The 13,176-nt window shown below is 53.2% G+C and overlaps 2 protein-coding genes and 1 pseudogene across 6 annotated transcripts in view; 1 reads left to right on the forward strand and 2 right to left on the reverse strand.

Moving 5' to 3' along the window:
• Nucleotides 1-47: 47 nt before the first annotated feature.
• Nucleotides 48-9,641, forward strand: Bysl (bystin like). Its single transcript, XM_004846587.4, has 7 exons — nt 48-659; nt 4,571-4,733; nt 7,114-7,252; nt 7,525-7,658; nt 8,148-8,308; nt 8,442-8,544; nt 8,990-9,641. Exons 1-7 carry the CDS (start codon nt 395-397, stop codon nt 9,333-9,335), a joined length of 1,311 nt encoding a protein of 436 aa, XP_004846644.1. The 5' UTR covers nt 48-394; the 3' UTR covers nt 9,336-9,641.
• LOC110349602 (securin pseudogene) lies at nt 654-4,573 on the reverse strand (annotated as a pseudogene).
• A 624-nt stretch (nt 9,642-10,265) lies between the features above and the next one.
• Nucleotides 10,266-13,176, reverse strand: part of Ccnd3 (cyclin D3) — a 46,994-nt gene continuing 44,083 nt past the window's right edge. For all 5 annotated transcript variants that reach the window (XM_087184542.1, XM_087184543.1, XM_004846586.4 and 2 more), the window contains 3 exons: nt 13,011-13,170; nt 12,279-12,415; nt 10,266-11,864 (listed from right to left, as the gene is read on the reverse strand). In XM_087184542.1, the coding sequence (XP_087040668.1) occupies nt 11,697-11,864; nt 12,279-12,415; nt 13,011-13,170 (465 nt within the window). In that variant the 3' untranslated portion in view covers nt 10,266-11,696. The remainder of the gene's footprint in view (nt 11,865-12,278; nt 12,416-13,010; nt 13,171-13,176) is intronic.

The following is a 13,176-nucleotide window of genomic DNA, read 5'->3' on the forward strand; positions in this document are numbered from 1 at the left end:
GGAAACGGGGCGTGTTGCGACGCTCCTTCGATGACACATCTAGTGACGCCATCGTCCCGGCCCCGCCCCCGGGTTGGCAGCTCGGGGAATTGCCATTTAGCTGAGCGCCTAAGCTTAGCTTCACGAGGCTTGGAAAGAGCGACTCGGAATTCCACCACTTAAAGAAGCCAAAGTTAAAGGCAATGAAATTTATCTGAGAGTCCCGGAGTCCCGTTCCAAGACCCGCAGATCTTTGAGAGGTGGGGCGGCGCTGGTAGCGTTTTCGACCTCCGAACGCTGGGGGCGCTTTTATCTCTGGGTAACCTCTTGGGCGCAGGGAATTCACTGCGCTAGCGAACTCAAGGCTTGTCGGTGTCCCCACGTGTGTACCTTCTCAGCGACTTTTTGGAGGAAAATGCCCAAGTTTAAGACGGCCCGTGGGGCCGGGAATCAAGAAAAGCATGCACCTCTGGAGGAGCAGATCCTAGCTGGAGACGCGGTGCGGGCAGGGGTCCGGGAAAAGCGACGGGGTCGCGGAACCGAAGAGGAGGAAGAATACGTGGGGCCCCGGCTGAGCCGGCGGATTCTGCAGCAAGCCCGGCAACAACAGGAGGAGCTCGAGGCGGAGCACGGGAGTGGGGGCCGGCCCGCCAGGCCGCGGGAGCGCGCCACGCGGCTGGGTGAGCGTCGGGGCCAGGGGCAAGTGAGGGGGCGGCGAGTTGGGTTTAGGCGGCTCCTTAAAAGAAGCCCAGCCCCAAAATCGCTTGAAACTTAAAAGGGGTCCGTCCACTTTACACTCTTGGAAAGGTGATCGAATGAATGGGAGACCGACCCTGGCCAGAGCCCTTCACGTTCACTCCAAGGTTCAGGCGCCTCAAAGTTAGGCCAACCAGAAGTGAGCGCTGGCTCCTCTAAATTCTAGCATTTGTCCATTGGTTTAGTGTTTATGGAATACCTTCGCACTGTGCTGGGAGTTTAGATGGTTTCGGTACAAAAATCAAGATAGACGTGTGCCTGGGTTTAGGACCTGAAGTCTTGCCCAGGAGAAAGACAAATAGACTGTTCTGTTAAAAAAAAAAAAAAAAAAAAAAAACCAGTGTTGTTTCAGGGACGGAGAGGGGCAGAGATGAATTGAAAGACGTTCAGTATTTTTAGGGAGGTAGCGTTGACCTCCAAGTTGCTTCATCCGCCAACCTCATCTTCTTTGTCCAGAAGTTAGTGTTGGGCTCAGTTGTCTGCAACCTCTTGGCTACAGCGTCGGTTTGGTTTCTGCGACATCACACACCTGTGTCACTGTCATCTGACCTCTCAATATCTTTTGCTCACATTTCGTTTGTCCTTAGCCTCTTAATAAAATACCACAGGAGGCTGGGCTTGGTTGGGGACTGCTGTAATCCTAGCACTCAGGAGGCTGAGTCAGGAGGCTCGCCAGGAGTTCGAGGCCTACCTGGACTACACATCGAGACCCTGTCTCAAAAAAAAAAACGACCACAGGATGGGCTGGGAATTTAGCTCAATGGTTCCACGTCTGCCTCGCAAGCGCAAGGTCCTGAGTTTGATCCCCCATACCAAAAAAAAACGACCACAGGATTCAGTCCTCAGGATTCTCTTCTTAGATCCAGTCTCTTCTCTGTTGCTGTCAAGTTTCATGGTGTAAATAGCATCTGTTTGGTGACTACTCTCAACTTTATAATCCAGACCTCATCTCTTCATGAAACCCACATTATATATTCAAGTACCAATTTGGCATCTCCAATTTGAAGTCTGCTATTTATCCCAAACTTAACAAGTCAAAACTGAAATTCATGGGCCAGGGATTTAGCTCAGCGGTTCCGGCACCTGCCTTACAATCCCAAGGTCCTGAGTTCAATCCCCGGTACCAAAAAAACAAACAAAAACTAATCATGACTTTGTCCATAAGCTAATCCTCCTATCTTTTGCCTATTATCGTTGTAGGCTTGCATTTACTCAAGGCAGAAACCTGGGACCCCTCTTTCTCACTCCATACCTGATCTGTGGGGAAATCCTAGTGATTTTACCTTCAGAATGTATCCACAATCAGAACACTTTTCACCACCTTGAACACCATCCTATTTGAGCTACCACAGGCTCGCAGCTGGATTATTTCAGTAACTTCTTAGTGTACTGTAACCTCTACATCCACTTAACAGCTGCAGGTCTACCATGCCCTGTGACCTGCCTCCAGTGTGACCTCTTGTCCCAAGTCCACCTGTGTAGTCTTCCTTATTCCTGAAATGTGGAGAGTCAAAGGGTCTTCATGACGACTGGTTCTTCTGCCTGGGGTAGTCTGTTCTCATACACCTGTAGGTTTGCTTCTTCAATTCTTCGCCTTCCCAGAGAGGCCTGCCATGGCCATTCCATTATTTTTTAAACACAGAAATGCTTTATTTATACAAACAAACTATAAAGCACTAAGAAATTTAAATATCTGTGTCATAACAAGCAGGTGGGAATTCAACATCCAGGATGGAAAGTATGCTTGAAGGGTACTGCAGCCCAGCTCCCCATGGGGAAGGCGTCTTCATAGGTGGAGGGGGGCCCAGCTGCAGCAGCCTTTCCAGCCCTCGCTCCTCCCTGAGTATCATGAGAGGCACTGCTCAAGGGCAGCTGTGCCATCTGGTGCCCCTCAGGCAGGTTGAAACTCAAAATCTAGAGGACTGAGGGGAAAGAATTTTTCTATTTCTAGATAGGTGTCGTCAGAGACAGAGCTTTTTACTCTGACAGTCTTCTCAGTCATCTTTTGGGCAGAGAAGGTTGGTTTTTTGTTTTAGGGATCCACTGCTCTTTACTGACTTTTCTGTAGCTCTGTTGACAGTTCCCAAAGCCTTTCTGGCAGTTTTAGGTAAGGCTGATGGAGCCCTGAACATTTTGCTGACATGTGGAATTGAAACCTGAGTTCTCCCATCTAAAGCCTTAACACTCCCAGACCCCAGCTTCAAGCCCCTTCTTAGGGGCCACATGGGCATCTGGTTCTGCATTCTCTTTATCAACAAAGATCAGAGTTACCATCCTGGACTGTACCAAGATGCCACCTGACCGTGGCATTTAAAATACAATACCCAACATGTCTCCATATTTCTGACTTCTCTGGCATATTTTTTTCATAGCACTCTTATATATTGTTTCCTGGGCTTGATCCCCAGGACTGTGCAAAATAAATAGGGCTGGAGATTTAGCTCAGTGGTGCCATGCCTGCCTCGCAAGTGCAAGGTCCTGAGTCTGATCCCCAGTACCCCCAAAAATAAATAAAGGCTAAAAGACTGGAAATGTTATGTCTGTCTCTGCTAATTAGAGGATAGACTCTTGGAAAAAAAAAAAAAAAACAAGACTGTTTAAGGGCAGAATTTTTATATCCTGTATAGCACCTGTAGCAGTGCCTTGCACAGAGCAGGCACTCAGTGTTTGGAGAACAGATGGATTAATGAATGATGGTGTGGAGGGTAGGAGTCAAGTCTCAGAGCCTTACTGAGATGTAAAGTCAACCTCAGCAGTGGGAAGCTATTGGAGAGTTTTGAGGATGGACCGGATGACATGGGTGTTTCTGGAAGTTTATTCTGGCTGCAGAGTGGAGAAGAGTCAGAAGGAAGCAAGGTGGAAACATGAAGACCAGTTAGAAGAGTGTTGGATTAATCCATTCCATGGGTGGTGCTGGTGCAGGCTTTGCCAGGGCTGCAAAGGGTTTTCAAGACACTCTACAGGCAGAATCAAATAGGATGTGGTACTTGATTGGATGTTGAAGATGGGGGCAGAGGAGAAGGTAGGACTGCTTCCCAGATTGAGCATTGGGTGGATGAACCATGGAATGCAGCAAATAGATCCAGGAGTGGAAGAGAATGAGTTTAATTGATAACAAGTGAAGCCTGAAGTGCCTGTGGGTCATTCAGGAGCAGCTATCCGGGAGGCACCTGGAATTAAGGTCTGGCGCTAAGGAAATCTACCTGCAAGCATAGATTCAAGAGCTGGTGGCGTGTGGAGGCAAAATGCCTAACCCCTCTCCCTCATTTAGCCTTTATCACACACTGCCTCTAATTGTTGGTGGTTTTCATGTTCTGTTTGGTGTGGTGGAACTCAAATCCAGGGCCTCACACATGTTAAACATGTGCTCTGCTGAGCTATACCCCCACCCCACCTCTGTCTGAAATGGCTCCTTTGGGCACTACTGAGTGTGTGACATAGTGGTGAAGAATGCAGTTAAATCCAGCCTGCCTTCCCCGGGTGAATCACTTCAGGTATAGGGTGCTTCAGAGTCCCTATTTGAAGCTGGGTATAATACTAGTACCTCCTTGTTTATCAGGATTAACCAAGTAACATGTACAAAATAGAACAGTTCCTGCTGCCTAACTGAGGGTGATGTGTTAACCATTATTTACTGACATTTCTTTCTCACTGTTTTTTAAGCAAGATTGTAAGCCCTGGGGACAGGAAGATAGCACGCGCCCCATCTGTGTCTTTGCATACATCTGTATCTGTCATTAGCACGCCAGGCCTGCACCACTGGTTAAAGTTCCATTGACTCTGAACCCCTCGCCTACTCCTTACATGCTCATCCATTTCATCTCCCCTCATCTAGGGCCCGGAGTGCCGCAGGATGGATCAGATGATGAGGATGAAGAGTGGCCCACCCTGGAGAAGGCGGCCAAAATGACAGGGCTGAGCCAGCATACAGAGGTGGCTGTGGACCCTGAGGATGAACACGCCATTGAAATGTTCATGAACAAGAACCCTCCCGCCAGGTAGTGGGGTGGCTCGGGGGAGTAGATCCTGGTGGAAAGTTGCTACAGAGAAGCAAGTGCCCCAGCAAACCTGAGTCGTACCTCTGGGGAGGGCCTGAGATTGCTGGTTGTGGAGAACTGTCTTGGCGGAAGGGGCCCAAACTCAGATACCTCCTCCCCCTCTTATCCGTGTGTTCTAGGGCTTCCCTGGCTACCCAGGGAGACCCCTTGTCCCATTGCCTTTGGGCATGGTGTGCTCCGATACCTTATCCAGATCTCTTTCATACCTAAACTTTATTTAATCCAGGACTTTCAACCTCAGCATTACTGGCATATGGGGCTGGGTAACTGAACACCTGGATATTTAGCAGAAACCTCTGATGCATACCCTCTAGTACCCATAGCTACATTCCCTCTAATTGTGATAACCAAAAGTGACTCCAGACATTGACGGGTGTCTCAGGGTGGCTGAGGGATGGGGGTGGTGGGGAGTTGCCTCCAGTTAAGAGGTTTTTGTTTGATTTTGTTGTTTGGAGACAAGGTCTTGCTATGTAGTCCAGGCTGACCTTGAACTGGAGATCTTCCAGCCTTAGTCTCCTGAGTGCTAGGATTACAGGTGTGTGTGTGCACCATGCCCAGTTTATTCCCACCTATAAGAAATGCCAGCTCTGGAGCTGGGGATATAGCTCAGTGGTTCTGCCACCTGCCTCGCAAGCTCAAGAACCTGAATTCGATCCCTGGTACCAAAAAAAAAGAAAAAAAATGCCAGCTCCAGGGCCAGGGATTTAGCTCAGTGGTTCTGCCGCCTGCCTCACAAGGGCAAGGTCCCAAGTTTGATCCCCAGTACCCAAAAAAAAAAAAAAAGAAAGAAAGGAATGCCAGCTCCAGAACCTGCTTGTGGTCAAATTCTGGAGCCTGTGCCTTTGGCTCAGGGCCAGGGACTCTAGGGTGAAGGCCTTGGACCAGTCCGTTCTGACCCTCCACCGGTGACACTCGGTTCTCAGGTCTTCAGAATGGTTTGGGTCAATGCATCAGGTTGCTGTAACACCATGAAAAGATGGGGGGGCGTCCTATAGCAGCTGTAGAGCACAGAGGGAAGGCGTGAGGTGTGAGTGGCCCCTTCTTGGTGGTGGCTGCAGATGTCACAGAGTGCACGCTCAGCTGTGTGCTCGTCCCCAGAGAGCCTCAGTCCCACCCAGTGCCTCATGATTCGTGCTTCACAGGTAATCCTGAGCAGCTTAGCAGTGAAGAAGGGGCGAGCTGCTGGAAGAGGGATCCTGGCACTCCTGAGAAGCCAGGACTAGAGCCATAGAGCTCAGCAGTCTCTTGGGTCTAGGAACACATTGGAGGGGACCGTAAGGCCCTGACGTTAGAACTTGAAAGACTTGAGACACTGGAGATGGAGCCAGGCCCCGTGCATACCAGAGAAGCTCTGTCCCCCTGAGCTGTACCCCAGTCCAGGGGCAGTAGGCATACACATGAGCAAGCTCAAAGGCACCAGTATCTTACCACACCCCAGGGATGGTGATTCTGAATCTGTGAGATGGGATTATGTTTGGCAGTGCTGCTGTGGTCCTGCACTCTAATCTTAGCACTCAGAAGGCTCAGCCAGGAGGATTGTGAGTTCAGCTCAAGGCCAGCCTGTGCTACATATCAAGACTTTGTCTCCAGAGGTGGGGTCTGGGGAGGATTATGTTGATATCCTGAGACTGAAGAGAATGTGGAGACAGAATGTTCTGTACGATTTTTTCTGTAATACTGGGGATTGAACCCAGGGACTTTGCATTGAGCTATATCACCAGCCCTATTTACTTCTTGAGATCAGATCTAGCTAAGTTGCTGAGACTGACCCCAAACTTGGAAAATTCAAATGACAAAAAGTTTGTTAATCTCTCCCTAGTAATCATTGCAGCCTGTAATCTCGGCAGGTCATCGAAGTGTGTGTGACACTCTAGATGTCGGGCTGGGAGTTGGTATTAGGAGCATCCTCACATTTTGCCAGCATGTGGCAGGTGCATTTGAAGTTTCGTATTTGCTAGGTACTAGCAGTTCCAGGTAGCATATGTGTGTACGGATATGTAATTCTTGGGTTATGCACAGAAGCAGTACCATTATTAGCCCTGCTTTATGGCAGAGGAAACAGGCATAGAGAGGCAGAGAACCATGCCCGCAGTCATTCGGGACTGAGAGCCAGGACTTAAGCCTGAGCAGTTTGACCCGCCAACTTTGTCCCATGTGGAAGGACTTCTGTCTCCTTACTGTACAGCGATTTGTGGCGGGTGGTGCAGAGGGGGCTGAGGCCTTACCACCCCGCAGGACGACAGTATTGGCGCTCACAGGAACCATGAGGGGACTCTGGAGTTTCCAGGACAGTGAGTCCAGCCCTCCCTTCCCTCTCCAGGCGCACCCTGGCTGACATCATCATGGAGAAACTGACTGAGAAGCAGACTGAGGTTGAGACGGTCATGTCAGAGGTGTCGGGCTTTCCTGTGCCGCAACTGGATCCGAGGGTCCTGGAGGTCTACAGAGGGGTCCAGGAGGTGAGAGCTGGGAAGGAAGTCATGGTGGGTCAGCCTCCTGGGGGAGCGGGACACCCTGTGTATCCATGTTGCCCGCATCTCTAATGACACGTGGTGGCCAAGAGCAGACTCGTGTCAGAGGTGTGGGTTGAGGTTCCCATTCCAGGCGTGCAAACACGAGTGTGGTAAAGCACCTCCTTGCAGGGTTGGCACAAGGATCACATGCATCCACATGGAAAAAGCACCCTGACGAGGCCTTCATCGGAGACAGTGACTTTGCCCCCCACCCCCAGGTCTTATCCAAGTACCGCAGTGGGAAGCTGCCCAAGGCCTTTAAAATCATCCCTGCACTCTCCAACTGGGAGCAGATCCTCTACGTCACGGAGCCCGAGGCCTGGACTGCAGCCGCCATGTACCAGGCCACCAGGTAGCACAATAAGGTGGGGTGGCTGAGTCTGTAGGTGAGGGCCAGGGCCAGAGGTTCCAGCCGTCCTTGCTGTGGCCATTACTCTGGGACTCTGTTCCTTGGTGTCTTCTGTGCTTCTTCACGTCACCACTTTCCTAACTTTTTCTCTTGCACTTTGGGGGCCAAGGCCCAGCTGACTGCCCCAAAGACTGGGCTGGGGATGTAGCTCAGGGGTAGAGCACTTGCCTGGCATACATGAGGACCTAGGTTTCTAGGTTTGATCCCAGTACTGCCAAAAAAAAAAAAAGCAGACAGTGCACACTGTGTTTGGGGTACATCCTGTTGCCCCTTCCCATCTAAGCTGACATGTGCATGCACATGGCTGCCACACCCCCCTCTCCGAAAGGATGGTTTTGCATCGTGAAATCTCTTGCTCTCACCATGCATGGGCTGATGTTTAAAGGGCCAGGCCCAGGCTGTCTTGTGACCTGGGAACTCCCACCCCACTAGGATCTTCGCCTCTAACCTGAAGGAACGCATGGCCCAGCGCTTCTACAACCTCGTCCTGCTGCCCCGGGTGCGCGATGACATCGCTGAGTACAAACGACTCAACTTCCACCTCTACATGGCCCTTAAGAAGGCTCTATTCAAGCCCGGGGCCTGGTTCAAAGGTGGGAGCCCAGGGGCTGGAGTCAGACCCGACTTGGGGAGTGGCTGGTCCAGGGCAGTCCCTGAGCAGGCGGAGTGCTTCCTGCTGTCACCTCTCTCACCCCATTGACCGTGTCTGCCCTCTGCCCCTCCCAGGGATCCTGATCCCACTGTGTGAGTCGGGCACTTGTACCCTCCGGGAAGCCATCATCGTGGGCAGCATCATAACCAAGTGCTCCATCCCTGTGCTGCACTCCAGGTAGCCTTGGCAAGTGGAGGAGGGCGTTCACTGGGCATCTGTGTGGGCTGCGGTGGGGAGGAGTGGAGAACACAGCCCTGGGTTTGTGGCCAAAGCCAATGAACGGATGGAGCATAGCTTCACTGACACATAAGCCCCAGAGAACAGAATCCCAGGGAGCAGCCCGCGGTTGAGTAAGTGACCATGGGGGAAGCAGATCAGGGTGGAGATGGGGTGCATTTGGACATTAGGTGGCCTTCAGTCCGGGCCAGTGCAGGGTTGTGGGTGGCTGCATGTAGAGATGATACCTGGAGTCCAGGGATTGTAATAATAAGGTTGAGTGGGTGAGGAGACCCCCGCCTGCTGTGACCCTGGGAATACCATAGCTGGGGCAGCCAAGGGAAAGGGGAGGTGGACCCTCCTTTAGCCCCACCCCCAGGGACCCACCCCGCTCCCTGTCCCCCAGCGCGGCCATGCTGAAGATCGCGGAAATGGAGTACAGCGGGGCCAACAGCATCTTTCTGCGGCTGCTGCTGGATAAGAAGTACGCGTTGCCCTACCGGGTGCTGGACGCCCTGGTCTTCCACTTCCTGGGCTTCCGGACAGAGAAGCGCCAGCTGCCCGTGCTCTGGCACCAGTGCCTGCTGACACTGGCCCAGCGCTACAAGGCTGACTTGGCCTCGGATCAGAAGGAGGCTCTCCTGGAACTGCTCCGGCTGCAACCCCACCCGCAGCTGTCCCTTGAGATCAGGCGTGAGCTCCAAAGCGCTGTCCCACGAGATGTGGAAGATGTCCCTGTCGCCATGGAGTGAGGACAGCAGTTGCCTGTCCTGGTCCCCTCTTAGTGACCAGAGGTGGCGCTGAACCCATGGGCTAAGGGCCTCAACTGGGACTGCAACAGGTCACAGGGCATCTGCGGCTCCCAGTCCTGGGCAGGGAAGACTGAGGCTGCTGGGTCACCCTTCCATTCTGGGCCTTCACAACCCTGCTCACTCTGAGGGCCCGACTGTAACTCCACAGCCAGCATTCCAGCTCCCCAGCTGAGGCTGGCACGGCGCTTTCTTCTGGCTGCCGTGTTGGATCACTGAGACGTGGATAAAAACAGGTATTTATTGAAACCGTCACGGTGCCGCTGACAGTCCTTCCCCTGTTCTAGCCTTAGGTGGGGTCACATCGCCCTGTCCGTCTAGAGGGGCTTCTTACCACCACCGCTCATCTACAGGCTTCCTCCCGGGCCCCTCAAGTCACCCCCTGGGTGCACATTCCTTGTCGCCCTCACATGGCCACTTGGGCACAGTGCCAGCGGGGAGCAGCTGTGGGTGAAGGGCATCACCAGAGAGCACCCTTCACCCAGGGAAGCAGGGGAGGGAAAAGGTTGGGGCTGGAGAGGTTAGACCCAGGTCAGCACCAAACAGGTTCTCTAATTTTTTGGCCAGTGAAGTTTTAGACCAGTTGGGGGCAAATTAGGGCCAAATGCCTGTGTTTTGTAACCAATCAACTAAGAATGGTATTTTTATTTTTAAATGGTAGAGAGAAAAGTTAATATTTTGTGACAGGTAAGAATGATATGGAATTCACATTTGAGTGCCCACAGGAAGTTGTTGGAGGACTGGTGTCACTCAGTGGCAGAGTGCTTGCCAAGTTGTGTTTTGTTGGAGCACAGCGGAGCCCGGCTTCCTCTGGGCACCGGCCCACATCTGGTGGTGCCACCAACTCCCACGGCCGCATCAGAACACGTGACCTCCACAACCAACAGAATTTATTACAGTATTTATGTCCTTCACATTTAACATGTAAAATCCATGTGGGGTTTTTTGGTTTTCTTTTGTTTGAGACAGGGTCTGGCTATGTAGTTCAGGCTGGTCTGGTGTAGCCCAGGCTGGCCTGGAACTAAAGTGATCCTCCTGCCTCAGCCTCCTGAGTGCTGGGATTACAGGCGTATACCACCACACCAGACAATGATGTCATCTTGTAAATCTAGAGGTTTTTGGGGGAGCTGCTGAGGAAGTGCTCTGCCACTGAGCCGCACCCCACCCATCAAGATGCATGTCCTAAGCCCCCTTTTCCCATAAGCCAGACAGGTCCATTCTGCAGTTTTGCTCAGCCATGTGATGCAATGCATAAGGAAACTGGCTGTTTGGACAGACTGTGTGCCCCACAAAGCTCATTACAGAAATGACAATCCATGCTTTCTTTTTTGTACCAGGGATCAAACTCAGGGTCTTGTGCTTGCCAGGCAGGCACGGTGCCATTGAGCTACATCCCGGCCCAGGCCATGCTTTCTTTAGACAATTGACTTCCATCTCATCTCATGCCTTCCAGAAATAGGCTTTTACCCACAGCACTGTGAAATCCCAGAAGCCAAAGGCAATTTTCTTCCAGAATTTTTATTAAGGAAGCATGGTGGTCCCAGGCCACCAGCCTGAACTTTGTGGCATTGGTTAGGAAAGGCCTGTGTCTACAGAGCTTACCTCCCTCTCCAGTGGGGGCTCCCCCACCCCTGGCGTCCCTGCCCATACTTCCTGCTGGAGGAAGGGACAGGGCCGAGGGAGAGGAGGGCTCAGCCCCATGCCCAGGCTATAGCAGCTCCTGGGCCACAAAGCTTCTGTAGCCGGCAGCAGCGGGGAGAGAAGCAGCAACCGCCAGGGTTCCCACCGCCCAAGGGGCAGGCATGCCCACTGCACCCTTTACAGTTGTATTCAGAGCAGTAATAAATTAAAACGGCCACTTCAGCACCGAACCCCAAGCACAGGAAAAGCTGAGCAGAAAGCAAAGCGAGAACTCTGGCCGAGGCTAGGCCTTCCCTCTAGGAGCAGCAGGGTGCCCGTAGTGCCCATCCAAACACAGTAGCCCCACAAGGGGCAACACCTTAGAAGGCACTGGGGCATTTTAATTATGAACGAGAGCACCAGAGATGTGGCCTCTAGAAGATGCTGGTGCAGGGATTCATCCGCTCCCATCCCGCCGGACCAGAGCCCAGACGGAAGGAGCTGGGTTGGTCAGACGAAGGTGGGAGGAGCAGCTGGACCCCCGCCTGGCTGGGAGCCTGACAGTGCAGATGGGGAAGGGGGGACCCAGCCCCGTCTTCAGATGTGGCTAGGACTGTTCCAGAGGCAGAGAGGGGTGGCGGCAGCCCCTCCGCTGCATGGCGGCCGCTAGGGGCCTGTCTGGGGCTACAGTTGGATGGCGGTGACATCTGTAGGCGTGCTGGTCTGGCTGGGCCCCTGGCTGCTGGAGCCCCGGGGGGCTTTGGGCGCCAGGCTGGGGGCCGTCTGGGAGGCCTCCCGCAGGCTCTCCCTGAGAGCGGCTTCGATCTGCTCCTGGCAGGCCCGTAGGCAGTCCTGGGAACAACGGGACAGTGAGGCCCGCTCCTCCCATAGCAGGGACAGCAGGTGCAGGGGAGAGACACCTCCCACGCCAGGGAAGGCCAGGGAGGTTAGGCCACAGCCCAGCCCCAGGAATTGGGGCTTCAGTTCTCAGAAACTGGCAAGAGGATGTGGCGAGAGGGTGTGACAGCAGCCTGCATCTGACACCGGGTCCTCCACCCTTGCCACAACACACACTTGGCAAGCACGGGGCACCTCAGGCCAGTACCCTTTACTCCACCCTGACACCCACTCCTCTCCAGACTGGGGTAGGAGGGGCTGCCACGCCCATGGTGAGAACCAAGGGCCAGGCCTGGGGTGGGGGTGGCTACTGCCCTCTGCTGGAGGCTCTGGAAACAGCACCACCTGGAATGGGTGCCCAGCACTCACCACCTCTGTGCCCGTGATGCCCGCTAGCAGCTCCGTGAGCTCATCGCCAGATGTGGAGCAGGCGCCCAGGCCTTGCACGGCAGCCCCGATGCTGCCTGTCGCGATCATGGATGGCGGGTACATGGCAAAGGTGTAATCTTGGAGAGGAGGAGAGGGAGTCATGAGACAAGGAGGTCTACAGGAACGCAGCCATCCTGGCTTCAGACTTCAGAAAGTGCAAGCAGGGGCCACACTGGGAACCCCACAGCGGGTGTGGTGAGATGTGAGCAAGAGAGCGAAGCTTAAAAGCCTTTTCTAGAGAGGATCAGGCTGGTTTGGTTTAGTTTTTTGCTGTGCTAGGGGTGGAAGTCGGACCTTGTGCAGGATGCACAAGTGTGGTGCCACGGAGTCCTCCCCCACCCTAGCCACAGAGGATTGGGGTGAACAGGAAATCTCCCAGGGTGCAGGGTGGTCCTGGCCAGGGACCAGAGAACTCATGAAACCCCCTGGTGTAGAAACCCAACTGTTCCCCTAAGACACAGGTCACTTCTCGCTATATACCTCTGGGGTTCCCCACAGAGGTCTGCGAGATCCCACTTTGCTGGGATTAGGATCCACTTCTGCATCGCAACCAGGGGCTTGCAGGGGACATCCTTTTTTTGAGAGGAGTATCAACTGGAATTTCCTAGTTACTTCTCACCCTCCCAAGTCTTCTGATTTTCCAATTGGGCAATGTGTGTGCAGGGCACTTACCTGTGGCACAGAGGGCCAAAAAGGTCTGGGCGTGCTTTTTGACCAAGGCCTGTCGGTCACTGGGCAGAGAGAGCCGGTGCAGAATCAGGGCCAGGAAATCATGCGCAATTACAGCTGCCAGGTCCCACTTGAGCTTCCCCAGGACCAGCACCTCCCACTCCTGGGG

The sequence above is a fragment of the Heterocephalus glaber genome, unplaced genomic scaffold, assembly GCF_053883595.1.
Source record: "Heterocephalus glaber isolate CG9 unplaced genomic scaffold, H.glaber_assembly_v1.0 deba00001497, whole genome shotgun sequence".
Taxonomy (NCBI): domain Eukaryota; kingdom Metazoa; phylum Chordata; class Mammalia; order Rodentia; family Bathyergidae; genus Heterocephalus; species Heterocephalus glaber.

Coding starts and splice junctions, on each gene's coding strand:
- Bysl (XM_004846587.4), top strand. CDS start 395: ATGCCCAAGTTTAAGACGGCCCGTGGGGCCGGGAATCAAGAAAAGCAT. Junction 7,253..7,524: donor TCTACAGAGGGGTCCAGGAG/GTGAGAGCTGGG, acceptor CCCCACCCCCAG/GTCTTATCCAAGTACCGCAG. Junction 8,309..8,441: donor GCCCGGGGCCTGGTTCAAAG/GTGGGAGCCCAG, acceptor TGCCCCTCCCAG/GGATCCTGATCCCACTGTGT.